Genomic DNA, 25,965 nt, shown 5'->3' with positions numbered 1-25,965 from the left:
CGAGGTGGCCTCGCTTCCCAGCCAGCAAGCTGCCTGTCGGGAGAGCTCAGCTGCCTGGAGGTGGCTATGGGGCAGCTCCATGTTCTCGCTGGGATCGGGCAGCACCTTCAGCACCTTCCAGGTCCCCTCCTCGCTGTAAACGGTGCCCATCGTTCATCCTGGCAGCTGCTCCATGTGTGCAAAAGTGCCACCACGTTCATTTTCTGCATCTGCAAAGCACAATTTTGCATCTCTAGTATTGGGATGATGGTGAGGGGAGATGGGGGAGCCTGGCCACCCTGGGTTTAGGCAGGAGCAGGGAGAGAAGGTGGCCACGGGCTGGGTGAGGTAAGAACCTCTGAAATGATGCAATATAAAGGCACCCACTTGTTATTTTCAGGCTCTACTGAGTAGAGGGGGGCAAGGAATGGACTTGAAAAGAGCAGCAAATGTTGAGCAGATGCTGAGGAGTGTTTTGTTGCACATGCAGAGCTGTGCTGGGAAGGGCAGGAGGAGGAGGAGGAAGAGGAAAAGCAGCAGGGCAGTGGTGCTGCCTTCCTCCATGTGCTCATGGGGCAACATCTCTTGCACCGTGGCTTTGTTGCAGAGGTGGGTTGTGGATGAGATCTTGTCCTTGCAAACCAGTACAGTGCTGTGGAGGGGGCCATATGGTGATTTCCCAGTTCTCTGGCCCCTTGGTCACTGTTCCCTTTGTTCCCACCATTTCCACTGTCCAAGGAGCAACACCCAGGCACACACTGCATCTGTAAATGCTGGAGAAGGTTCTTGGCAGCAGGCAGCAGTCCAAGCCATTGAGCATATAAATTAAATTGATACAGACCCCAGGAAAAGGAGATGAGGGAAAAAACAATTACATAGCCTGCATCAGCAAGGTGCTGCCATCCTACATGCAGTCCTGACATTGCTTCTCCAGCCTCTCGTGCTGGTGCTGAGCAGATCTCCCTGGAGCTGCCCTGTGCCTGCCAGGATGCAGCCAACACAATGATCTCCACCCTAACCCAGCAGCAATCTTTGGTATCCCCAACAAGGGTCAGTTCTGGCTTGTAAAGACAGCTGCCAAGAGTTAAAACCCCCACAAATATAAAAAGAACCCCACCCTTAAGGAAAGGCAGGAAATAATCTGGTTTTCTCAATGCAGATCCTCGCCGGATGCTGGGACCTGGAGGGAAGACAATGCCCCTTGCCCAGAATGGGGCTGGCTGAGGGGACATTTACACTTTATGAAGTAACTTAAAAGCACATTTTAGAATCATGGAATCCCAGAGTGTTTTGGGTTGGAAGGGACATTATAGGCCATTTAGTTCCACTCCCCCTGCCATGGCAGGGACACCTTCCACTATCCCAGATTCCTCCAAGCCCTGTCCAACCTGGCCTTGAACACTGCCAAGGATCCAGGGGCAGCCACAGCTTCTCTGGGCAACCTGTGCCAGTGTCTGATCCATGGCCTGCAGCAGCATCTTTTAGATCCTTAAGTCTGTTAGAATGAATGCTTCGTCTCCAGAGCCTCTTCTACATGTTGCTGCTGTGGAGACATCCCAAAAACTCCCACTACCTGCTGTGAAAATGGGGCTGTGCAGGGCCAGCATCTCCACTGGTGGGATGGTGAGATGCTCTGTGAGTGGGACTGGGAGCACTGGGAGCACTGGGAGCCCAAACTTCAACCCATGTCTGCTGAGCCTTGTGCACCAGGCACAGAGACAGGTGAGGCAAAGGGCATGACTATGATACTCAGATCCAGGATGGGAGACTCGGCATCCCCTGTCTCCCAAGGCTTTATCCTGGGATAAAGGATCGCAGCCAGCTGCTGCTTCCCCTTTATCTTTGGAGTGGCAGGGGGACAAAGCCCCTTGGAGCAGCCACATGCTCACACATCCGCAGGACAGGCTGTGCAGAGGCTGGTCCGGCTGAAGGAGAGTGATTTCTGAACAAAGAGGGATTTGCAGCTGGTTTGTGCTGCAGCATCCGGGCCAGCCCCAGCCTCCTCCCGCACGCTGCTCCGCAGCCTGGGCCGCTGATTGGAAACCGGAGCCCGCCATCACTCCGACAGCCAGGAATTATGATGATGGATTTTTTTATTATTTTTTTCCCCCTCCCTGTGCTTGAATGCACTCAGCAAATATAAGCAAAAAGGGGAAAAAAAGAGAAGTGAGAGAAAATCCGAACAGATTCAATTTTAGATACGGCGACAAAGCAAAATGGTTGCAGTGCAAAGAGGGAAGGTTGAGGGGGGAAAAGCTCCTGCCTCAAGGAGGAATGAAGCTCCCAGAAGCTCTGAGGCTGCTGTTTATGATTTTGAGGGTTGTAGTGACAGGGGGGGCATGTCCCATGGGGACCCATCCCAATCCAAGGGCTCAGGTCTGCGGGGCACCAACCCCACCATGGAAGGCTGTGGGAGCTGTAGGAATTCAGGACAGGACTGGTGATGAAGCTATGTGGTTTCATCAAATCCTTCCTAGTTTTAGAAAATCTTTAGAAAATCCTCTGATGGGAAGTGAAGTGGCTCATTTTTGGTGGGGGGTGTGAAGGATTTTCCTGGAGGCCCCAGTAACATCCTGTGCAAATGTGCTGCCTGGGAATGTTGTGTCAAAACCAAACCCCAAACCTGCCTTTCCAAAAAAGGCCCGAGTGAAATGCTGCGGATGTTCAGCTTAGTTTTGCAGCAAAGCTACTGTTGCATCCAGGCTGGGGAACAGCTCTGGTCAACTCAAACGATAGTCATTTTGGATCAATTTATCTCAGTCCTTTTGCCTTCCCTGTGCTGCCCCACTCCCACCACTTGCTGTGTGCCCTCCGATGGGTCATGCTTGGGAGTTCCCAGCCTGTGAATGCCATCTCCCCCTTATTCCAGCCATGCCAGCCCTGTGTCAGGCTGTCCCATGTGCCACTGACCCCAGTGCAGACAGCTGGGGACCTGCTCTGGCCCTGCCTGGGCGCTGCCAGCACCCAGCACTGCCACAAACCTGGCATTGCCCTTTTCAAGCAACAGCACTGCAGCTGGATCTGCACCCACTCCTCTCTATCCTTGTCCTAGTGAAGGTGGCAGCACGACAGCCATACCCACACTCACTCCTCTCCATCTGTCCTGTCTCTGTGTCGTGCCCGCAGTCCCTGGGAGTGTTTCTGGCTCTGGGGAGGCAGAGCATTCAGAGGGCATCCAGCAGCTGAGAACGAGGACCAAAAATGAAGGAAGTAATATAGGGGAACAAAATGAAATGAAGCAATTATCCCTGCTCTGATACTTTCTAATTAAGGAAAGTGTCACCCTTATTAAGAGGCCATTAATTCATTGTCATAAGTCACCACCAGAGTGCAAGTACCAAAAACGTGCCTGGGCCATGGGGATTGGAGCAGCTTCCCCTCCTCCTTGCACCACAGGCTCCAGCCTGGTCAAGAGCTGCTGCTTGAGGCCACAGGGCTGCTCCTGGATTTCTGCAGGCAATGCCTTGTCCCCACACCCTGGGCTGTGCTGTGGGAAGCTGCACACTCTGACACAATTCTCAGCCTATCCCAGACAGGGATGAGCCTATTCACTTCCACCTGCATCCCTGTGACCACATGCTCTGCCCTGCATGGTCCAAATGCATTTGTGCAAAGTATGTAGTGAGTTCTCAGCAGAGATTAGCTCTTGGCTGCTCTGGGGATCCAAACCCCCAAATAGTTGGCCAAATATCTCTAGCCCTGTGGTCAAGGCCAGCATTTCCTCCTCCATCACCTCCCATTAGCAGCCAGCTCTGTCTTGGCAGTCTCTCATTACGTATTCTGCATGGAGGGCCCCACATCAGCTTAATTAACAAGGTAAGAAAAACGGGACCTTTGAGGAAATCTTAATTATATTATCCATCTCACCCTGAGTGGCACCTGATTCATCCCAACACTGTTTTCAAGTTCATTAGCAATGAATCAAGATTGATTAGTCCTGGATGTGCAGCAAGAGCATAGTGGGGCAGAAGACTTCATCTGCCATCGCTGTGAGACTCTGTGTGTGTGTTCCCAAGCCCTGTCTTGTCCTCCAGCATCAGGCAGTGGGATGGGGACCAGAGCTATGGGATGAGGCAGAGGGAGCTGTGCCAGGCTGGGATGTGGCTGCTGGAGCATCCCAGGAGTCACTGTTTTCACTATGCCCCTGACACATGCTGGCGCCTCACATTTCCCTGGGATGCTCTGACTTGGAGCAGCATCCAGGCAGCCCTTCCAGGCTGCTGCACACTTCCAGTGATGAAGCATCCACAGCTTCTCTGGGCAGTCTGTGCCAGTGCCTCACCACTCTCACAGGGAGGCATTTCTTCCTAATATCCAATCTAACCCTGTCCTCTGCTAGTTTAAAGCCATCCCCCCTTGTCCTGTTACTCCATTCCCTTTTCAGCTTTCTTGGAACTCCTTTAGGCACTGAAAGTTGCTCTAAGATCTCCCCAGAAACTTCTATTTTCCAGGTTTACCAACCCCAGATTTCCCAACCCCAGATTTCCCAGCCTGTCTTCATTGCAGAGGTGCTCCAGCTCCTGGAGCATCTTTGTGTTCATACTCTGGACTCACTCCAGCAGCTCCACATCCTTCTGATGCTGGGATCCTCAGAGCTGGAGGCAGTAGTGCAGGTGGGGTCCCTCCAGAGCAGAGCAGAGGGGGAGAAACCCCCCATCCCTGCTTCCACAGTGCACGGATATAGCCCAGGACAGAGCTGGCTTTCTGGGCTGCCAGCACAGGTTGCTCGTGTCAAGCTTCCCATCCAATGACTTGGGGTGGTTTGTAATCCTCCCTGAGCACCTGATGGGATGACAGGGTCCTAATTAGACCGAGTGTGCAGTCCTCTGGGGACAGGCATTCCAATTTAAACCGGCTCCAACTCAGCAGAGCCAGTGGCAGGCGCTGCCACCTCTCTGCCCAGCACACTGTGTCCTCCCACCCCACACAGCCAGGACAGCTCAGGCTGCCTTCAGCACCCGACACAAATTTCATTGTTGGAGGAATGGGGAGCATTCCCAGCATCAGAGCCACAATCAGCAGTGTTTCAGAGCTGGAGGTGTTTACATCATCAAGCCAGGCTCAGTAATTACTCAGACAAATTTGCATGCTTTTTCTATGGGCATCTCTGCTGGCTTTTTTATTTTCTGCTTGAAAACCTTGCTGGAATCTGCAAACTGCCTCTGCCACTGGGAAGGGATTGCTGGATTGTTCCTTTCTAAGACAAGAAGATGCTGAACATAACTCCTGATGCCAGCGATGTTTTGGCTCTCTTATTGCAAAAAATTTCCACCAAATAAAGTGGCAAAAAACTTTATCAGAGACAGGAGTTTTGTGGCCATCACCTGCCCCTATGCCCCTGTGGTGCTGCCTGCATCCTCCTGCCTGCTGCAGGGGACTGACTGATGCTTGCTGGTGTTTTCTGTTTACTTTAATTGTTGTCTGGTTTTAATATTGCATGAATTGATTCATCTGTGTTTCATTGTCGGCGCTGTTTGTTTTGGGGCAGTGCCTGCAATATCACTGGCAGATAAGTGCTGGACAAGTAGAAGGTATTTTTCTTGCTCGGCAAAAGCTGAGGAGTGACCAAGCTGTGCCTCAGTGTGAGAGGATCCTGAGCAGCATCTGCCTCCAATTCCCAATGCCCTGGTGCAGTACTCACCACCCCAGCTTCTCCCCTGTGAGGAGGACTGTATTTCCTTGGATCCACCATGCAGATGGGTTTTGCTGTATGCCCAGAGCTGCTGAAGGCAAAAAACCATGTCAGGGTTGCTCTGGATGCATCCCTGGGCAGAGTCCTGAGTGCCCCTTGGACAAGCCATGGGCATTAGGTGGCACCAGACACTGCCAGAGCAGCAGTTCAGAGCCAGCCTGGAAAGATGCTCTGCTCTCACCATCCCCATCCTCATCAGCACGAAGACACAGAGCAGGGGACTGGGGATGGGACAGCATCCTCCTGCCTTCTCTGTGAATATGGTTTCACCCGACTCCTCCAGCCTCATCCTGTGCTGGTGGATCTCAGAAAGACACCTGAACAGGGGCCATGCTGGTGGCTCCAGCCGAGTGCAGTTGGTGGGGTTTCTGCTTTCTTCCACTACGCCTCCTTTCTTCCATGCTGAGGAGCTGAACGGTGCCAGAGCATCCTCAGGGGCACAGCAAGGGGCAGCTGGGCTTTGGGCAGGATCTGGGGGGGACCCTGCCTTTTCCAGGGGGTCCAGGGCAACAACAGCACTGCTCTGTGCACCCCAGCTACATTCCAAGCCAAATCTCCACCAATTCACTGCATGAGCCCAGCTGGAGAAGCTCCCTGTGCAGCTCCCAAGCTCTGGAGAGAAGCTCAGCGTCTCCCTCTAACGATGTGCAGACTCTCGCAGCTCTTTAGGCTCCTGGCCCCCCCGGTCACCCCGCAGCTCCCCACGGCTCCCACTGCCCCTCTTGGCTCCCCACCAGGACAGAAATGAACCCCACGGTGGGGAAGATAGGCTTTTTTCCTGGCTTCTTTTTCCTTTTCTTAAAACTCAATAAATTCTCCCAGCTCTGTTGCTTGTGAGTCTCTGGTGAGGTGAGAAGAGCAAATTTTGCTGCATTTTTGAAAAGGTCAGGGTGGAAACAGGAGGAAATTCTAATTCCTGTGTCCTGAGGTGCTGAAGGCTACACACAACGAAGCCCTGGAGCTGCTTCCCTGCAGGCAGAGCTGAGGGGCACAGACCCACAGGCAGAGAGGGGAGATGTTGGCTGCATGGTTTGGATCACTCTGTGGCAGGCACCAACCAAATTATGTATTTCTGGAGAAAATTTGGATTTTGGAAATTTGGAGGCTTCACCTTAAGCCCAGCACGGGGGGATTTAGGGCTGTAGACATCACCTGAGCATCCCCAGGAAGGACTGGAGGGAGCAAACTCGCAGTGCAGGTCAGGTGTGGGAAGAGTCAGAAGAGCAATGAGTTAAAATAACAGTCTCTAATTTATTACCAGCAGAGGAGCAGGCAGGTGGGTGCCCAACCAGGGGGCACCATGACCTACCTCCATATCCCAGTGCCCCAGGGGTTTTGGGGTGCTGCTGTTTTTGGACCCCCATCACCCACAGCCTTACCCTCATCACTTGAGGTGGAATGTGGGGAAGTGACAGCATCCATCCTGCCCCCAAATTCTGTTTTACACATGGATTTACCTTATCTGCCCACCAGGGCAGTCTGTAGCTCTGTATGGGAGAGTTTGGGGGATGGTGGGTGTAACAGCAAATGCTTCACCTTAAAGATGGTGAAGGTCATCAGGAAGGTGCCTGGCTTTGGTGGCACCATTGCCAGCCCCTCGGCAGGAGGTCAGGACAAGAATCTGCCAGTGCCTGGATGAGCAGAGCTCTGCAGAGCTGGTGGGAGCATGGAGCAGAGAAGGGCTGGGCATGGAGGCTGGGGAGGATCTGACACCCAGTGATGCCCCAGCCTCACCCTGGGCAGCACTCAGCACCACCCAGCAGCACCTCTGCCTGCTCCCCCAGCTCCTGCACAGGCTCCTCCATCTGCCCATGGATGAAGGAGGAGCTCCTGGCACAGCTTCCTCCAGGCCATGGCACCCTCCTGGGCACATCCACCCTGCCTTTACTCCCAGATATTCCAGCTCTGATGACTCAGCTCCCTTTTTAACTCACCAAGTGGAGCTGGGTGCTGGGGTCTTGGCCCCGCTTTGAATTTTTTGGCTGGTTGTATCATCTTATTTGCTACTGATAACGTCACCTCCCTGGATGCTGGAAGACAGCCCAGTCTGATGAGGAAACCAAAGCTCCCTAAATAAGCTCCGAGGCACGGACACAAGTTGCTGGTTGCTGGGATGTTGCCCAAGTGCATTATGCTTCAGTGTCCTGCACATGGCTCCGAGCTGTCCCTGGAATCACCGCATTCCCTTTCTCCACAGTGCTGAGCCCTGCCTGTCGCCGTCTCCTTTTTTCCATCTCTTTCCTTGTGAACCATCAGGCTCAGTGGTTGAAAGTTCATTGTCCGTCCCAGCAGCTGGTTTGCTGATTTTCTTCCAGCCGAGAGCCATGTCTCCTGGAAGAAACCTTCCATCCCTGCACAGGAATGTATTCCTTTAAAAGAAAGAGAAGGAAGAAGCAGGAGAGGAGCCCCGGAGTGTCTGGGAAGCTGTCTCTTCTTATTCCAAGCGTGTGGCTCAGGTCTCGTATCGGCGGTGCACAGCCCATCCCAGCGGAGCTCGGTTCACAGTGTTGGTGCAATCTGCCAAACAGACGGATCAGCTAGGAGACATTTCCAAAAGAAGCTGGAACAAGGTGGGAGAGGAAGGAATAAACAGCCTGCAGGGTGGCACGTTGCAGCTCACCCACTGCCAGCCCCAGAGAATCTCTTCCCTTCCATGCAAAATGCCACCGACAGATTTTGGGCTGTGTGTGGCAGCCCTGCTCTGTGCATCACCACTCATCCCTGTGCTCCCTGGACTGCACCACAACCCATTCCCATGCACCACAACCCATTCCTGCATGCCACAGCCCAGCCCCGGAGCCTCTCCCTGCCCTGCTGTCCCGTCAGCCCTACCTTGGCTGAGCAGCTGCAGGTTCCGCACCTCCTCGCGCACCTGGAGCTGCAGGACCTGCTGCAGGACCTCCTGGCGCTGCGTCTCCAGCACGATCCCCATGCGCTGCAGCTTCTCCCCGTTCAGCCGCAGCAGCGCCCGGCCTGCAAAACCAGAATTGCTCGGTGTCCAGGCAGCCCCGTGGAGAGGGGGGATGACTCCAGGAAAGGAGAGCCCATCAGCATGCAGGAATGAGGAGGGAGTGCTCTCTCGCTGTCTGGAGTAGGGCATGGAGTGACAGGATGAAAAGGAATGACTGGCAGAGGAATGGGTTAAATGGGATATTGGGAAGAACTCTTCCCTGTGAGGGTGATGAGGCCCTGGCACAAACTGCCCAGAGAAGCTGTGGATGCCCCATCCCTGGCAGTGTTCAAGATCAGGCTGGACAAGGCTTAGAGCAGCCTGGTCTAGCAGAAGGTGTCCCTGCTCATGGCAGGGGGATGGAATGAGATGAGCTTTAAGGTCCCTTCCAACCCAAACCATTCTGGTTCGTGACCTCACTTTCAGGGAGTGCTGGGTGGCAACTCATGTCCCCAGCCTCTGACAGGTACCAGCACTGCAACCATGTAACCCATCCCCGCAGGCAGCAGCTTTCCATTTCTCCGCTCCACCTCCCGCATGAGGAGATGCTTTCCGAGCGCAGGGTCCCCACGCGGGCTGGTCGTCCCGAGGGAATGGGGGTTCCCTTCACAACACATTAGTGCTCTGGTCCCTGCTGAGCCACTTTCCTCCAGTCTGGGGCTATTAGACAAGGGATTTTAAACCAGCTTTTGTCCTTGCTTCCCAGCGTACACTCGCTAATGCTGCCTTTGTTGCCTGAGCAAGGGCTGGCTGAGCTCTTGCATTAGGGTTTTGCATCCCCCCTGGGCAGCTCCTGCCCTCCCTTCCCTGCTGCTGTCCCCTGGCCCTGACAGAGCTCAGTCTGGTCTTGCACATATTAAAGGTAGACTGGAGTGATGCTCTTACATAGAGCCACAGTCACAGGGAGCAAAGGGGAGGCAGCAGGTCCTAGAGGTGAGTCTCTTTAAAGGACTTGGTTGGGAATTGGATTCGGACCTGGACAAAGACCTTTGTAACTTGGACTTCTACTGAGCAAAGATTTTTCCCTTCTGCAAAAATTTTCAGTATTTAAAAAACTATAAAAATATTATTGTCATATTAACCTAGGTGACGAGAAGACTCTTCCCCATCTTATAAATCAACTTATCATTTTAAACTACCTTCAGCCTGTCCTGGAGCTCACCCTGGTGGAAGATGCCTCCTGCCCAGACTGCATCAGTGTCACTGTGTCCCCTGCTCTCACCTCGGCTGCAACTCATGGGGAGAGGGGACAGAAATGGGGGATATATCCACTTTCTGAACCACAAACCTCCAAACAGCCTTTCTCAGGAGCATGTGCTAATGGCAATTAGGCTGGCAGTGAAGTGGAGGACACTGTACCTGTGATGGCGTGGTGGGAGAATGCCTCGACGTAGATGAGATAGTTGTGTGGGCAGTGCTTCTTCAGCCATTTGCACACATCCTGCTGGGTCCAGAGCACCACTGGCTTGACCAGGCTGCCCAGTGTGGGGCTGGTGTGGTAGATGCCATAGTGGTCACAGCCACGGACCTGAGGGGAGTGGGAGGGAAGGGCGTTAGTGGGATTCCACCTTGAGAGGAGAAAAAGCCAGTGAGGCCCTGGAGGACAGCAGGAACTGCCACAAAGCCATCCCCAACAGATGTTGGTACTGGTGCAAATTCATCCCCACCAGAAATCCCCAGGAAAGCAGCCAGCAGCCAGCTGGTGCCCTGGAGCAGGAAGGAATCTCCCTTTCTTTCCATCTCAACCCCATTCAACCCTGAGCTGACTGGTCACAATGAGATCCTGCAGTCTTGCAGGTGCCTAAGGCCACCTCTGCATCCCATAGATCATTCTTGGGATGCTGCCACGCCCAGAAACACCCAGGATAAAACAGGGTCACAGTCCCCAGCATGCCCTGTCCACCCTCCACACCTGCTGAACTATGCCATGCACAATACCAAGTCATGCCCACGGGGAGATGGGGCTTGTCCGAAAGCATCCCTCTATCCCAATTTCTCTCCCTCCAGCTATCTGTTGCAGTGGCCAGTCTCACTCTGAGTCACCCAGTCTCACCCTGAGCCACTTGGCAGCTCCACTTCCTCTCCCCCATTACGACTACTCTGGCCTCACAATGCTGTTGCAGCCTGGGTTTATCTCTGACAGAGCAAATCAAATATGTTGAGCTGTAACTGTGCAGGGAAACAAGCCTGCTTCTCCTAGGGAATCCTCCAGGTTGTCTGGGAAATGGGGCTGGAGGATGCAGGAATCTCTCTTTCCCTGGTTTTAGGAGAGATTGGTGAACTCTCCACTGCTGGTGATGCTGAGACTTCATCCTTGAGAAGCACCAGCAAACATCACCGCTCCAAAACACCCACTTGTGTCCAAGCTGCTGGGACTGTCCTGGGCTGGATCACAGGCAAATTGGGGTGGAAAAGGAGCCCCTGCTTCCCACAACACAAGGGGACTGGACTGCCAGGGCTCACCCATGCCCAGGACACGGCAGGGACAGGCAGGATTATCAGCTGATGCAGGACACACCGGCACGGGAAAGGTCGACAGCATGTGGCCCGCGGTGTGCCAACATCGACCTCTGCGTGTGAGCGCTGGCTAATTAAGCATGTCTAATAGAGGAGCAGGGATAATTAGTGTAAGAGGGACTCCAGACATCCCGCAGTTACTGAAACTAATGACACATTCCTGAGAGATGCTGCAGAGGAGGCAGTGGAAGGCAGCAGGGGTTGGGATGTGTTCTCTGCCCCGTACCAGGCACTGCCATGGAGCCTGGCCAGCCTGGTGGGGCTGCTGCCTGTGCCCAGGGGAGCGTTTGAGCTTGGAAAGGACTTTTCCTCAAGCAGAGCTCGCTGGGAATCTTCAAGCAAGAGGGAAGAAGGCGAAGTTGGGAGGCTGTACATTAATAACTAGGGAGTCCGTCTCCAAAGCAGGTGGAAAATCCGATCGACAATGCACATGATGCAGTTTCCGAACCAAACCTTCACCTTTGGGGGACACCCTGGCAGCTGCCCGGCTCCACCAGACGTATCCCGGGAGTCGCCTGCCTGCGGGAGCAGCCCCAGCCCACGCCGGCTGCGCGGCTCCTTCACACTCGGCTGAGCGCGCCGGAGAGTGTGCCGTGGGGAGGAGGAGGAGGAGGCGGCGATTTGCTCTGGATTCACTAACGAGTGATGATGAGAAGCGGAGGGGCTGGGGGGAATAACAACCAGCTTCCCGGGAGCTTACCGCCAGCTTCCCACAGCTATTATCCAACTAACCCTCCGAGGCACGGGGGAAGAGGTGACAAACAACCGGCAATTTCCCTGGGCACGCACACGGCTGCACGCACATCACTCATCAGACACAGCCCTGCGCCGGGGACCATCCCAGCATCCCTAAACCCTTCTCTGCCTGCTCGGCATGCATTCCCCGCTCCCCATGGAGCTCCCCAAGTGAGCCCCTGCGCTCCTCAGAGGGGCAGGGGAGGTGTAAGGGATCATGGGTTCGTTTTCCAGCCTGCTGAGCCGCGCTGTCTCTCTGATAAACTCTCAGCCGTGAATATCGAGTGCCGGTGTGGAGGAGAGCAGGCAGGAAGGCTGGGAGGCTGCTCTGGCAGGAAGGCAGGAGGTGGCTGGGGGAACCGGGTGGTGAGAGGCATCCCTGCGAACTGCAAGGAGCAACTTGCATCACCTTCCTTCTCTCGGGCATTTTCCTTTGTTTATGGCAAATTAAGAACCTTTCACTAAATCCTTCTGGGCAGCACATAGGGGTGGAGGAGGGAGAGCCATGATGAGCACTGCTGGCAGCTGGAGAGCGGCTGGCATGTCCCCATGCACAAACCACCTGGAGGTGATGGGACAGTGCCACCAGCACATGGGACATTGTCTTCCCTGGAGCTGCTGCTCCTAAGAGCATCACAACCATACCTATCCCTGTGGGGTCTCTGCTCCCTTCTGAAGCCAAACCAGACAGGCCCTGGTGGTACAAAAGCATCTCCATGTTGGCAGCTGGAAGCCAGGCAGTTGGATTTACTGTTTTCTTTCCAGCATTCACTGTCTGGATGTGCCACCTCTGAACCTGACTCCCAGGGTGTTACAGAGGTGCTGGGAAGCACCAGGAGCCACCTGCAGTGATGATGCTCCTTCCTGTGGCTCTGCAGCAGAATGGACGGAAACCTTTGGCTCATAGCCTCCTTAGTACCAAAATGTTCCAAATTTTAGGAAAACAATGGCCCCAAACCTGGCTAAGAGACACACCCAGGGATTTTAAGGCATTATAAGGAATTTGGTGCTGGCACACTTACTGCAAAATTGTATTAAGTCCCAGCTCTGGGTGGGAGGGCAGGTGATGCACAGAGAGGAGGTGACACAGAGTTCACCCCAGCACAGCCTGCAGCCTGATGATAACACTTAAATTATTACGTTTATATATACTACTATAATTATTATGTTTATATATATTACTATAATTAAATTGCCAATAATCACGAGGGCTTTCAGCAAAACAAGATCTGAAGGCCTGATCCTGCAGGGAAATGGGAGATGCTCCTGCTGGGAATCCACGGTCTGGGGGACACAAGGAGCCGCGCTCCCCTTGGCATGCCCAGGGTGTGGTCCGTGGTACCTGCGAGCCCTCGGTGCCCGGCTGCCGCAGGAGTTTGACGGTGCGGCCGCCGTCGGGGCGCTGGCTGCGGCCGTCGTGCCAGGTGAGGCTGCTGCCCGGGTTCCTCTGCAGGCGGTAGCTCAGGTTTTCGGCTGACACCGTGTGCTCCAGGAGGCTGCGGCAGAAGCTGAAGTGAGCGGTGGCGGCAGCGGCGGCTGCAGAGGGAAGCGGGGGTGAGAGATGGCCACGGTGCCCTTCCACCCCACACTTATGCACACAAAAATGCCTTTTTTACACCACAGTACTTGCTGAACTCAGGCTATGGTCCCTTCTCTCCAAAATCTCCCCATTCCCGCCTTCCTTTCCCATTGCCAGGAAGAAAATCCACCAGCCCAGAAACCGCCAGCTGGCGCCAGGATCCAGCAGGCACCCGACAAGATGTTTGCCCACACAAACCCCTCACGAGCGACGTTTGTTTTGACACCCGCCAGCCGAGCAGACGCGGGACCTGCAGCTGATCCCCGACATGTGGTGAGAACCTCCTGCTCGTCACTGCCACCCTGCCGGGACAGGCAGCGGGATGGGGCCGAGGGAAGCCTCTTTCCATGGACAAGGCTGACAGCAAACTGCCACCACCGAGGGAAGGGGAGCAGAGGAACCCTCCCTGGGCAGCCTGGTGGGGAAGGGCTGGTCCCCCAGCACAGACCATGGGTGCCTGGGGACAGCTACTGGGCACCCCAGTGATGGCCAAACACACACCCTTCACTGATGACCACAAAGAGACATTTACCCACAACAAGTGCTTTTTGTCCCTTATTAATAGAATCATAGAATATCCTGAATTGGAAGGAACCCACAGGAACCACTGAAGACCAGTTCCTTGTGTTTCAGCAAGCTGGGGGCGTTGGGGTTGCAAGGAGGTTGCAAAGCTTTCCTTCGAGGGGGGCTGAAGGGACCCAGCTGCTGTGGGAGGAGGGTGAGTGGGTATTAGGGGCTCACGCTCTGTCTGCTCCGGATAAGAGCCAGACGGCTTGACATAAGCAGCTCTGATCCGCGGAAGCAAAGACCAGAGCATCCCCCAGCTCACCTGCTCCCACCCTGGAGAGCCAGGCGAGTCATGAACCACCTCCAAGAGCAGAGAAGCACCCAACAGAGACTCACTTCCAGGATAAACCACCCTGGGAGAGCAGGATGGCTGGAGAAACCCTGATGCAGTTCATTTCCTAATTACTGGGTTTTAAGAGGGAAGAGATTTCAAAGAGACCACTCAAGCACACCTTTATGCAAGAGGCCAATAAAAACTCTAAATAAAGCAGAAGAGGGTTGTCCATATATCCCAGGACACCCAGACCACATCACACAGTGTTGCTTCTTAAACACACCCAGTAGGAAGCATTGCCTTGGGGAAACTGAGGCAAAGGACTTGTCTGATGGCTGGGCAGCACCAGGGTCACTGGTGGATTGGGGCATTCGGATGCAGGAGGAAAAGCAAAGAATGGGAACATGTGGGAGCATTTTGGAGCAAGGAAAATGTGGGGACAGAGGAGCTCCATGGCAGTACTGCCCTGGGCTGGCTCCACGCAGGGACATGGGGGTGACACCCAACACGGTGACACCCAACACGGACTCTCCTCTCCTTCCCGTGCCCTGCACAGGGAGTAGCCACAGCATCCCCAGGAGCACCCAGCCGCCCTCCATCCCCTCCGCCCCTCTCTGCTAAGCCGGAGGCTGTGCCCTCCGGCCAGGAATGCACATGCAGCATCTCCCCCCAGGCCCGCTGGCCCCACAGCCCCCCGGCCATGCCCTGGACACCCCTCACCTGGCTCGGGTGGTCCCTGCGAGCTGCGGATGGTGGAGACGCAGCAGAGGGATGGCCGGCCCTGCTGCATCTCGGCGGGAGGAGGGATGCGCGTGAGCGCTCGGCACCGCTGTCACGAGTGCGGCTCCATCCCTGCCTCCCCTCATACCTCGTCCACACCTGACTGATTCCCCCGAACGCCTCCCTCCCACTGCCTCTGAGCGCCGGCTGCACGCTCATCCCAGCTCCGGGCAGCCCCGAGCCGCTCTCACACCGAGAGGGGGGTGAATTACACCCCCTCCTCACTGCCCCGTGGGCGTTTGATCCGGAGAGATGCTCGGTGCTTTCCTCTCGTGCTCCTGCCTAATCCCGCGGCAAGGCCAGCTGGCACTGGGATGGACAGGAAGCCTAAGGGGGCTGCTGCAGGGGACGCTGGACCCACCGGGCGTCAAAGTGCCCTGGAGCCGAGCAGAGCCATGGCACGAGTGTGGCAGTACCGGGGTCACCGCTGGCTTAGGGCATTCGGGATGCAGGAGGAAAAGCAAAGAAGGAGCGTGGGGGTGAACAACCTTCACGGAAAGGGGCTGCAGGGTTCAGTTCGGGCTGCACCTGCTCCTGGTCAAAGCCATCATGGTTATGGTCATGTTGGGGTCTGGGCAGAAGTGGAGTTCCCACAGAAACAGCGCAGGTCGGAGAGCAAAGGCTGTGCTGAATCCTGAAACAGGAATGCAGGAACTTCTAGGCTGGCTGAGCTCGAGCTGGAGTGGGGAGGCGAGAGCTCAGCTCAAGTCCCCAAACAGCCACTGTGACCCCACTGTTCCAAGTCCCTGCGAGCTGGTCTAGGGTCCCTGTGCCCTGTCTGCCTGCCCTGTGTGACTGACACCCCACTGCCTGCCTGCTCGCCACCGGGGAATCGCTGCCGGCTTGTTTCCATGGCTCTTTGATCCATTTTGGGCACCTCTCCAGCCACGCAGGAAGGGGAGGCCAGGTCTGGGTCACCACAGGGAGACCGGCAGCGGTGGGACAGGGTCTGCAGCAGTGGCAGGGACAGACGCCGCTCCCTCCCCTCGCCAGGCACAGCGTTGCTCCCGCTCCCATTCCCTCTCCAGACACTTTTATGGCTGGTGAAACGTGAGCGCTGGAGAGCCTCAGAGCAGCAGCAGCTGCTGTTGGGGAGAGGGATGGGAAACCTCTCGGGGATGGGCACCTCAGGGCAGGATGTGGCACATTGATCGACAAAAGCATTTTCCTGTGGGAAGCGAGGTGGGCGCAGGCTGATCACTGCTAGCAAACCGGCTGCCAGGTGACTTTCCACAGACTCTTCCTGCTCGCAGGTGACCAGGACCTGCCCGGGGGACACGGTGGCAGGCAGCCAAGCTGCCGGAGGAGCAGGCAGGGGCACAGTGAGGGGAGCCAAATGCCTGGCCAGGCAAAGACTGCCTGACTCCTGCTCTGTCCTGTGCCACCACTTCTCAGCACGGCCTCAGGAACATCCCTGTGTCTTTGATGCCATCGCACGTGTGGTTGTCCCACAGAGCTGCTCTCCAGATGGGGACTTGTCAGCAGGCAGCTGCAGCGGGGGCAGTCAGGCTTCCCGGGGTCAGACAGGCTTCCCGGGATTAATGGGAGAAGCTTGAAACAAGCCACACAAGGAATGAAATCACTTTGTTGGTTTGCCTGGCTGCCCGTGTGTGACAATCCTTAAGGGTCATCACACTGCATTTGGGAGGGAAAGAGACACTGAGTACCAAATAAAACGAGGGATTTGCTCATAGCTGGAGGTGGATTTAGGGAGCTGATCATCTCTCTTGTGTTCCTGCAGGCAGGTGAAGAGTGGATGGGGCCAGAAGTCTCTGAGGACTCCCAGGACAGGGAATTTGCACAGTTCAGAGAACAGCTTTGTGAAGAACTCGTCTTGCTTTTAGTGGCATCTGCATGAGCCATGAGCTTAGCTGGCACTGCCATTGCCCTGGTCCCCTGTCCCTTCCGTGTGGCTTCACCCTGGTGCAGGGCATAGCTGCTGTTTGTGCTCGTGGAGCCTCTGGGGATGCTCATTCCAGTGATGCTCTCTGGGATCCCCCAGCATATCACATCTTTGAAGCTGTGCCTATAGGATGGACCAGGTCCTGCCCTGAGCTATTCCCTAAGACCTGCTGGCCCTGAGGAAGATGAAACCAGACTCAAAGAGGACTGACACCCACTCCAGCCTCTCCTGGTTCCCCTGGGGTGTGCTCGGCTCAGGCCCTGGATGCAACGAGCATCACCCCAGTGCTTCCCTCTAAATTCCCTGCTTGTGGAGATGAGATGGGAGCCCCAAACAGGGATGGAGGTCAGGCTGGTGGCTGCCCACTGCTGGTGCCTCTCGAGGACAGAGAAGGAAGGGAACAAAAGGGAGATGTCCTTTCCATGCTCCCTGTGCAGCACGATGGGTGCTGTAGGCACACACTGAGGGACTGGGCACAGTGTTTGGGGGGCAATGTGCATGCCTTTGGGATATCTATGCTCCTGAGACTCCCATGGATACTGCCAGGAGATCTCTGAGCACCCTGTGACAGAGGATTTCTGTAGGGTTGGACAGTGTGAGGGTGTGGGGTGAGGGCAGCAGAGAGGACTCCAGGTGGCTCTGGGCAGGGCAGGTTCTCCTGGCAGGAGGCAGCAGTGGGAGCCCACAGGCACAGACACCCCTGCCTGCAGTGAGCCCCTTCCACCTTGACATGCTCTTCCCCGGGGTCCTGCCCTGCTCCAGCACCCCCAGGCCTGCCTGCCCTGCCCTCACACCTGCATCCCTTCGCTCTAGCCAAATTTTCCCAGCCCATTTCATTGGTGTAGTGCACGGGGACAGACCCTCCCCACAATGGGGGAGCAAAGGGGGACGTGGAGGGACTGACTCCCGGGATGGAGAGGACAGCACTGGGGATGGAAGGCAGGCTGACCCCCGGGATGGAGGGGGGAGCACCGGGGGATGGATGACGAACAGACCCCCGGCATGGAGGGGGCAGCACCGGGGGATGGAGGACGGGCAGCATCGGGAAGAGATGGAGGGCAGCCCCCCGAGATGGAGCGGATCCCCCGTTCCGTGCCCGCCGCGTTCGCGGCTGGGGGAAGCGCGTCCCGCCGCGCACCTGAGCCCCCCCGCCCGCGCCCGGTACCTTCCATGTCCTTGGGCCGGCCGCAGCTCATCCTCCGGCAGCGGCGCCGCGCTCGGGCGGGGACGGAGCCCCGCGCCCCCCGCGCCGCCGCCGGCACCGGGCGCTCCCGCCCGCCCCGCCCCGGTGTCCGCGCCGGGGGCGGTGCCGCCATCCGCCACCCCCGGGGGCTCCGCCCGCCGCCGGCCCCCGCTGCCGCCCGCCCCGAGGATCGCCGAACATCCCCCGATCCCTGCCGGGGCGGCGGGCATCATCCCCGCTATGTCTCTCCATCTGGAGGAACAGGTCCCTGGGGACAGCAGGGTGCGGTGGGCACCATGGACAGGTTTCTGGTCATGTTTGCAGTGGGCGCAGAGCGGAAAACACCTGGTTGTTCCCTCCTCCCCAAATGTCTCTTCTCCCCCAGACCTCCAGCTCCCTGGATGGGTGACAGGAGGCAGGCAGAGGAGGGTGCTCATCCCCGTGGGTGCTGCATGGGCTCTGGTGGGTGGTTTCAGCATGAGTGGGCACCCACCAAACCTCACTGGTGCTCAGCACACTGGCATGAAGCAGAACGGTGTCACCAGCACCCACCACTCCCCCGGGGCGACAACTCCACAGGTATTTTTGGAGGTGCCTGCCTTTGGCTGTCGTACCTGACGCCCAGCCAGGGACACTGCCAGCCCATGCAGCCACCGAGGGACTGTGGTCACCCTGCACCAGGCTGGGACAGGGCTGGGGACACGTCCAGGTGCCCAGGACAAGGACAAGCAGATGCCTGTGCTGCCATACTCCACCTTTGCAAGGGTTCCCTGTCACAGACCCACTGAAGCCCGGGGCAGCACCCTCACCCTTGTTTGATGAGGTAGAGCACTCAGCTTAAGCACTCTGTGTGATGATCACTGCCCTGTGGGCTGGGCAGGTGCAGCAGGTGGCAGTGACCTTGCACAGCCTCGTGCCTGCTTTGTGTGGCTGTTCATCAGCCTTGTACAGCTACGGCACAAAACCCTCTTGGATCTGGGCTGTGCAGCTGTGTGTGTGAGCAAAGCACTTGCCAAAACTAAATTCAGCTCCCCAAATCAATAGGAGCGTTCCAAAATTTTGGATGCTCAATCAGGAGCTGCTCTGGATGAAGCTCAAGCCCCTGACAAGGCTGGATGCTGGCTCAGCTCTGTGCTGGGAGCTGGCCAAGGCTGACACATTCAGAGAGCAAGCCATGCTGCCAGGCAGGGAGCAGGGACATCGAGTCACAAACCATGCATGTAGTGGGGACATCAGGCCACAAACCCTGTGTGTAGTCTGTGAAGAGTCCACCACTAAAAGATCCCTTGAGAATTCCTGGGGGGAATTGGCATTCCTCCTCCTGCTTCAAGAGAGCAAGCAGGGAGATGCTGCTTGTTGCAGGCAAATAAAGAAAAGAACGTGTTCTCCATCCCTTTGAATTTCCCATTTCTCCCTCAGTCTTTGTCTACACACAGAGCTTTTGAGCCATGGCAGAGATTTTTCAAGGGAAATATGGTTAAAGAGGGGCCCTGGCAGGAAAAGGCTGATGTCGCTTGAGAAATGTGTGCAGATTACACCAAGCTGTTATTAAAAATAAGTGCTGCACTGTTCCCTGCTTTTGCTTTCTGTGGTTTTTCTGGTAGTAATTGCACTTCTCCAGGAAAGGTTTCACGTGTCCAGGGGATGGAATTTGTTTCCTCCTCATCTGCCAAGGAGCCTGGTGCCAGCCCAGTAACCCAATTGCCTAGGGGTACTGTGGTGGGGTTTGGGTGCCTGGGGAAGTTCAGGATGCTCTTCCATCTGAAATTCCAAAGGATTTTCAGAAAAACTTCGAGCCTCGAGCTGTGTAGGGAGGGCTGGGGAGGTGGTGTGGTTCCATGCATTGTCACACCTGCTCCATGCTCCAGTCATCTTCGGCTTTACAGCATGCAGCATCACTCTTGGGCTGTCATTCAATACCTCCCATGGTGGAGCACCTTTTATGCAGCCCCAGCAACTCTGTCTTGGGTTTTGGTCTGACTTTGAGTCTTCTTATGTCTGGTTGAGGAGTTTCTGCAGTTAAACAGGAGTTAAACAGCAGGGAGGGAAAGCCATAAACCCAGACACAGCTTGGGAAGCCCCAAACACAATCCAGGGCTCTTTTTCCCAAGGCACTGATGGGGTGGGAAGGGAATAAGCTGGGGACAGTGGCTCCAGTGAACCCCAGACCAACAGGCTTCCCCTCCACATGCACATGGATTTGGGTAGGGAGAGCACCAGTGTTCCTGCGGGTCGCATCCCTTCCCAGCGCCAGGCTCCGGAGAGGGTGCGAGGCTGGGATGATTCAGCACGTTCGTTTTTCAGAGAATAAAGGAAGTAATTAAACATCAGCTTTCCTCCCGCCGCGCCCCGCGAGGATGAGAGGGAGGAGATGAAAAGCCTTCAGACGGAAGTTATTTGTCCAAAGAGAAAAGTGGCTAATTTCTCTGGTGCTTTGCTTGTCTGCGCGTTAATGAAAACCGCTCGTCAGCAGGAAAAGGGAGCACCCAGCGAGGGGGAGGAACCAGAATCACACATCCATCAGCACGGGGACGTGGTCTCGGTGGCCTTGGGACACCCTGCCCTGTTGGGATGTCACCTCCACAAAGCCCCCATGGCACCCAACCACAGGCCTGGGGGCTGTGAATGCAGCAGGGTGTTGGGGACCCCTCCTCACCACACCCCCAAGAGACACTCCCAAAATGAGCACCACAGAAGGGCTTGCCCTAATCCCCCCCGATTTTTTTTTTTTTTTTGGTAAAGGCTTCAAAATGAATTTGTTGAGGCACTTGCAGGGAGATAGAATCGGAAACAGCTTCGTGCTGAAGCCTCCTGCCTGGTGTGGGCTGATGGATGGTGCTTATCTCAACCAGGCATGGAAATATTTAGTGTTATGAAAATCTCTCCCCGAAAAGAATTTATTTTCATGTTGATAATGAAGGAACCAAAGCTCAGTGCTGCAGGGCGGGGGTGCTGCAGGTCACATCGGAGCTCTGGCTTAGAGAGCCCAGGAGGTACCTGTGCTGTCCTCTGGACCCTGGCTGGGCAGGTGACCCTCTGGCCACTCACAGAGTGACATCTGCACCTTCCCAAGGCTGATGATTTATTGGCAGAGGATATCTGAGGCATCACTACATTTTTGCTGCTCCCTGGGACACAAAGTGGGGTTGAAACAGTGGAAGCTCTTCCATTCGGAGGTTTATATAGATATATTTCTAATTGGATTTTGGCACGTCACGGTTATTTTCAAGGCAGCCTGTAATTACTTGAGAGCCTGATCACCTCCTTTCCCTCAGCACAGAGGGTTGTTTTTTTTCTTTTTAACATTGTTTCCCCAAGTGAAATTGTGAATTTGCAACTTAATCCAATAAGAGGATGTAACTCTGCAAGGACACAGTGGGACAGCAGGATCCACCTCTGCCAGGTTCCTAATCAAATCCCAGCAAGGGTAAAAAATATTAAAACAATATTTTAATAGTTTTTGTATAAAAAAGATAAATATATGTATTTTAGGAAGGTGTTCATGGGTATTTGATGGGGTGGGGAGGTTTTGCTGGTCCTGCTGTAGCTCAGCCCACCCTGTGCTGAGAAGAGACTGCCCCATGTCCAGCTCTCTGCAGTAGTTGAATGCTGCTCTCTGGCTTTTTCTCTCCCAGCTGAAACCTGATGAAATTCCGTTAATTTCAGGGCTTTATTTTTACACATGCTGCAGTTTTTTGGGGGCTAAAATAATTTCATCCATCTCCATCTGCTCTCCATTAGGGAACTGAAGACTGAGCAGGATGAATCCTGCCATCCTCACCAGGGTTCTCTCCAGGTCAGGCATTGCTATCATCCCAGAGCTCCTTTTGTTATTCCAGTGACCAGAATGGGCACAAATGAAAACCATTATCCAAGCAGAGTTTTCCAGCATCTCACAGCTAATGACCATACACCACCCTGCTGCATCTTAACAGCCTCAAGTCCTTTTTCTCTCCAAGCCCAATTTCAGGGCTCCGGGCTGCATTCAGTTGCTACTGAATCCGATTTATTATTTACATTGCAAGGTACAGCCTGGCATGAATTGATTTGCTGTGCTCTGATTGCCACTGCACGCTGCTCTGGGATCTGGGAGCTGGTTGCTTACATAGCCAGCTGCAAAATCAGAAGTTAGGGAATGCCAGAGTTCAAACTGCACAAGCATCCCAGTGTCCTGGGATTTGGGGGAGTAGTGTTCTGCTCCCACATTTGGTTGCATCTCTCAGGAGTGCTGGTGCCAGGGGGGCAGTGAGATGGATTAACTGGTGTCCCCCAAAGTGTTGTCACCCTGGTGCTGCAGAGATCAGATGGCTGTAATGTGTTACCCTTTCTGAAGAGCCCTCTATAATGTGTCACCTCTTACTGACGTCTGGGGAATGGAATGGGCAAATGACACTGGTTTTTAGGAAGGAGCCATGGATGGGAGTGCAGAGCAGATGGAGAGAACAGAAGGGCTGTGAAATAACAGAATTGGGAAGGAAATGGGAGAGCAGGTGTTTTGTGGGATCTAGCAGGCCTTCACCTTCATCACCACCTTCACCTTTGCTCTTGCCTTCACCTTCGTCATTACCTTCACCTTCATTTTTGCCTTCACCTTTACCTTTGCTCCTTATCCTGCCCATGGTCAGAGCTTGCACTGCTTTGGGTGGCAGGAATGAGTGAAAATCCCCCAAACCCAAGCCTGTTGCTCTGGGGCAGTGATGGCCAGAGGCAGAAACTTTACTGATGGCTCATGTCTTGTAGATTAACTGGGAGCAGTGGGCTGGAGGGCAGGACCATGAACATTCTGCCCTTGGCAGAGGGACCCTCCTCACTCAACTCATCCAACTGCCCAAATCACCTTGGGAAACATTAGTCCATCTGCCAGAGCTCTTGACTTTGGACACCCCTGGATGAAAAGACAATTTTAAGGAATGCCATTTGGGCAGCATCATTAGCATTCTGCTGGCAAGACACTGTGCCCTTGAGCTCTCCCCCTACGTGGGGATTCTTCCCAGCAAACCCGTGGCTGATGCCAGCTCCACTCTCTGGATTGCTAAGGGTGTGAGCCTCGTGTTGAAGACCCTTTAGGAATCTCTGCTAATTGTCTCTGAGACCTCCAACAGCTTTGGAGGAGACTCTCAAAGGCACCTCGCTCCCTCCCAACTGCTGTGGGATCTTGGCACCTGCTGCTGCTGGCTCTGGCAGAATTCCCTCCACACAACAGAGCTCGGCTTGGGGTGCAGAGGGGAGCAGATGCTGCAGATGAGTCCTCAGGGCGCCTCTGTATTGTAGCATGGGACTAATTAAAACTTCAGAATGTATATTTACCTAATACGGAGTTGATTTGTTAAGTAGGACATCCTGTCTTCAGAGGATTTCACGGCATCGGGTGATAATCAGGGGAGAACAGGCTCCAAAAGTGTTAATTTAGGAGCTGAGGTGGCAGCGATTAAAAACAAACCCCTGTTTCAGTCTTCTCTCGCGCATGCAGGTCTGAAATCCAAGTAATCATCCCATTTGGGAGTGCAAAGCAATGGCACCACCACCCAGCAAGCACCTTGCTGGCTGAGGGTGCAAATGTGGGGCTGCAGAGGCTGAATTTGGGCTCTTTAACCTCCCAGGTCTCAGCCAAGGAGCTGACACTGCTCTGGGTATCCCTGGGACCTTTGGGATGTCCTCTCCCTGTGTCTGGCACTGGCACACAGGCAAGGGCTGGATTTCTGCTCAGGCATTGCAGGAAGGTGTTTTGCAACAGAATTTTCAAAGAATCATGGAATAATTCGGGTTGGAATGAACCTTTAAAGCCCATCCCATCTCATTCCAACCCGGAATGGACACCTTCCACTATCCCAGGTCACTCCAAGACCTGTTCTGCCTGACCTTGAACACTTCCAGGGATGGGGAAGCCACAGCTTCCCTGGGCAACCTGTTCCAGTGTTTTACCATCCTCACTGCAAAAAAGTCTTCATTTTATTGAGCCTAAATCTCCTCTATTTTAGTGTAAAGCCATTTCTCCCTTCTCCTATCGCCACAGGCAGGCAGCAGGAAAGAGTGCTGGATGAGCCTTGCAGCTGATCCTGCCCTGCGGATGCATTCTTGCAGTGCTATGTGATATTTAAAAACATGAATTCCCAGCCTCGGGAGAGCCCTGGGGTTTGTTTTCCCGTTGTCTCGGGAGAAGCTGCTGCCGCCTCTGCTCTCCCCGGGGACACAGAGGCTGCTTTGTGTGATCGAGGGGCCGCAGTGACCCGGCCATGGGCTGGGCTGCTCCCTGCTGGGCTTTGGGCCGGATCCTGATCCCACTCCCTGGCAGGATCTGCCTTGGTGAGCTTGTCTTTGCCCTCATCCAAGTGATTATTTTTCACTTTCCAGCCTTTTTGAGTGATTCTGCACATGGCTGTGCCGACGTGCCCAGCATCCCCTCCCACCTCGCTTTCCTCAGCCAGACACACACAAACTGAGCTTGGGAAGTCCCAGACCAGAAGTGGGATGACTCTGTTCATCCAGGAGAGAGGCGTGACCTGCTGTGGGTGGTCTCATCCCACAGGGTTTTATTCCCCATCCCCAAAAACGCTGTTGAAGGTGGTAAGAAGTGCTGTGCCAACATCCAGACCCAGCAGCAGCTCCCTGCAGGTAAAGGTGCATCATATTTACACCTTTAACAGCTGCTGTTGCCCCTTTACCCTTCCAGATTTTGTTGCACCAGGGAGAAAACATCTTTTGTTCTGCTTCCCACCCTGTTTTAGGGTGTTTTGGGTGGGCAGAGCAATGCACAGTGCAGACACTCCACTCCTTCCCACCACAGGGACTGGCCACCGCCCGATCCCAATGATCCCAGGAGTAGCTCAGGGATTTCTCCCCACCTCACTTCCCACCCCACCACCCCCCAGTTGCATTAATCAGAGTAATTGCTGATTAATTTCCCCGTTGGGCTTTTGGCCATGTTTCTGCAGCAGCCCAGTGACAGGTTTGGGTAGCAAAGGGAAACCCCAGGAGAAACCCATGGAGTGCCCAGAAAACAGAGCTGGGCTGGATCCTGAACAGCTCATCCCTTCTATGCTCCAAGACCATGGGAAGATCAGCCCAGGAATCCCAGTGCCTCTGGTGCCCAGGCTTGGTGGGATGCACAGCCAGTGCTCTCCTCTGCACTCACCAGGAAGTACCAAACACAGGGTCCATGCCCAGTGATGATTAAAACTCATTTATGGTTGATTTTACTCAACCTACAAATTACCCTGAGTTTTCTCATTGTGTAAGAGCTGCTGTGTAAAGAGAGAAGATTTAGAGCCCTAACACCAACCCCATTCTGGGGTCACCCTGCTGTCATCCCTCACCTCAGCTCTGCTTTTCAGGAGGTATCCCTAAAAGTGAAATTCCTGCAGCTTCCAGGCCCTCAGCAGAGACTGGGCACGTCCCTGCTTTTCCCCATCCCTCCATGGGTCAGGGAGGTTCCTGATGGGCTTCCCTTAGTCCTTCATTCTCTGTCAGGATGGGGGAACCCAATTTACCTCCAACCACCCCCCAGATTTACAACATCCAGCCCACAGGGAATACCCAGTGGTGCTCCATGACGTGAGATGTGCTGGAGTACAGATGCACCTCTGAGTATTTAGAGGGGTCCAGGCTTGCTGGGCCAGGCTGGGGAGTCAGGGGGTCCCACACCCCTTCCTGGTGCTGAGGATGCTCCCATGGGCTCTGTCCTCACTCCAGGGTGGACAGCAGAGCTGGGATACTGCAGCCTCCCTGCCTCCCTGCCACCCCAACTGTTTGGCAAAAGGGTTTCTTTTTTTTTTTTTTTTGCTCCAGCGAAACCCAAAAATAGATTGA

The 25,965-nt window shown here is 54.9% G+C and overlaps 1 protein-coding gene and 1 long non-coding RNA gene across 5 annotated transcripts; one reads left to right on the top strand and one right to left on the bottom strand.

The window, feature by feature from the left end:
* Positions 1–6,902: 6,902 nt before the first annotated feature.
* SAMD10 (sterile alpha motif domain containing 10) lies at positions 6,903–18,246 on the bottom strand. 4 transcript variants are annotated; one of them, XM_085079173.1, is made up of 5 exons: positions 18,142–18,246; positions 13,216–13,409; positions 9,981–10,149; positions 8,504–8,644; positions 6,903–8,231 (listed from the first exon to the last, which is right to left on the bottom strand). In XM_085079173.1, the coding sequence occupies exons 1-5, from the start codon at positions 18,170–18,172 to the stop codon at positions 8,209–8,211; spliced, it is 558 nt and encodes a 185-aa protein (XP_084935299.1). In that variant the 5' UTR covers positions 18,173–18,246; the 3' UTR covers positions 6,903–8,208. The 4 variants fall into 4 exon arrangements, with proteins under 4 accessions (XP_084935299.1, XP_084935298.1, XP_084935300.1 ...); XM_085079172.1 differs by having other exon boundaries at positions 6,903–8,188; XM_085079174.1 differs by having other exon boundaries at positions 6,903–8,188; positions 8,544–8,644.
* Positions 11,386–14,000, top strand: LOC146428642 (uncharacterized). Its single transcript, XR_014855957.1, has 3 exons — positions 11,386–11,892; positions 12,108–13,427; positions 13,570–14,000. It is a non-coding gene; the product is annotated as an uncharacterized LOC146428642 (long non-coding RNA).
* Positions 18,247–25,965: the final 7,719 nt, after the last annotated feature.

The sequence above is a fragment of the Lichenostomus cassidix genome, chromosome 20 (genome assembly GCF_008360975.1).
Source record: "Lichenostomus cassidix isolate B80296 chromosome 20, HeHo_3.0, whole genome shotgun sequence".
NCBI lineage: Eukaryota > Metazoa > Chordata > Aves > Passeriformes > Meliphagidae > Lichenostomus > Lichenostomus cassidix.
This window is presented reverse-complemented; position numbering and strand designations above follow the sequence as displayed.

What these genes read in the sequence shown, in the direction of transcription:
- SAMD10 (XM_085079175.1), bottom strand. Translation starts at nt 15,083, where the DNA reads ATGCAGCAGGGCCGGCCATCCCTCTGCTGCGTCTCCACCATCCGCAGC. An exon ending in GCAGGGACCACCCGAGCCAG is followed by an intron (nt 13,410 to 15,013) that starts GTGAGGGGTGTC and finishes TTCCCTCTGCAG; the next exon opens with CCGCCGCTGCCGCCACCGCT. An exon ending in CGGGCACCGAGGGCTCGCAG is followed by an intron (nt 10,150 to 13,215) that starts GTACCACGGACC and finishes CACTCCCCTCAG; the next exon opens with GTCCGTGGCTGTGACCACTA.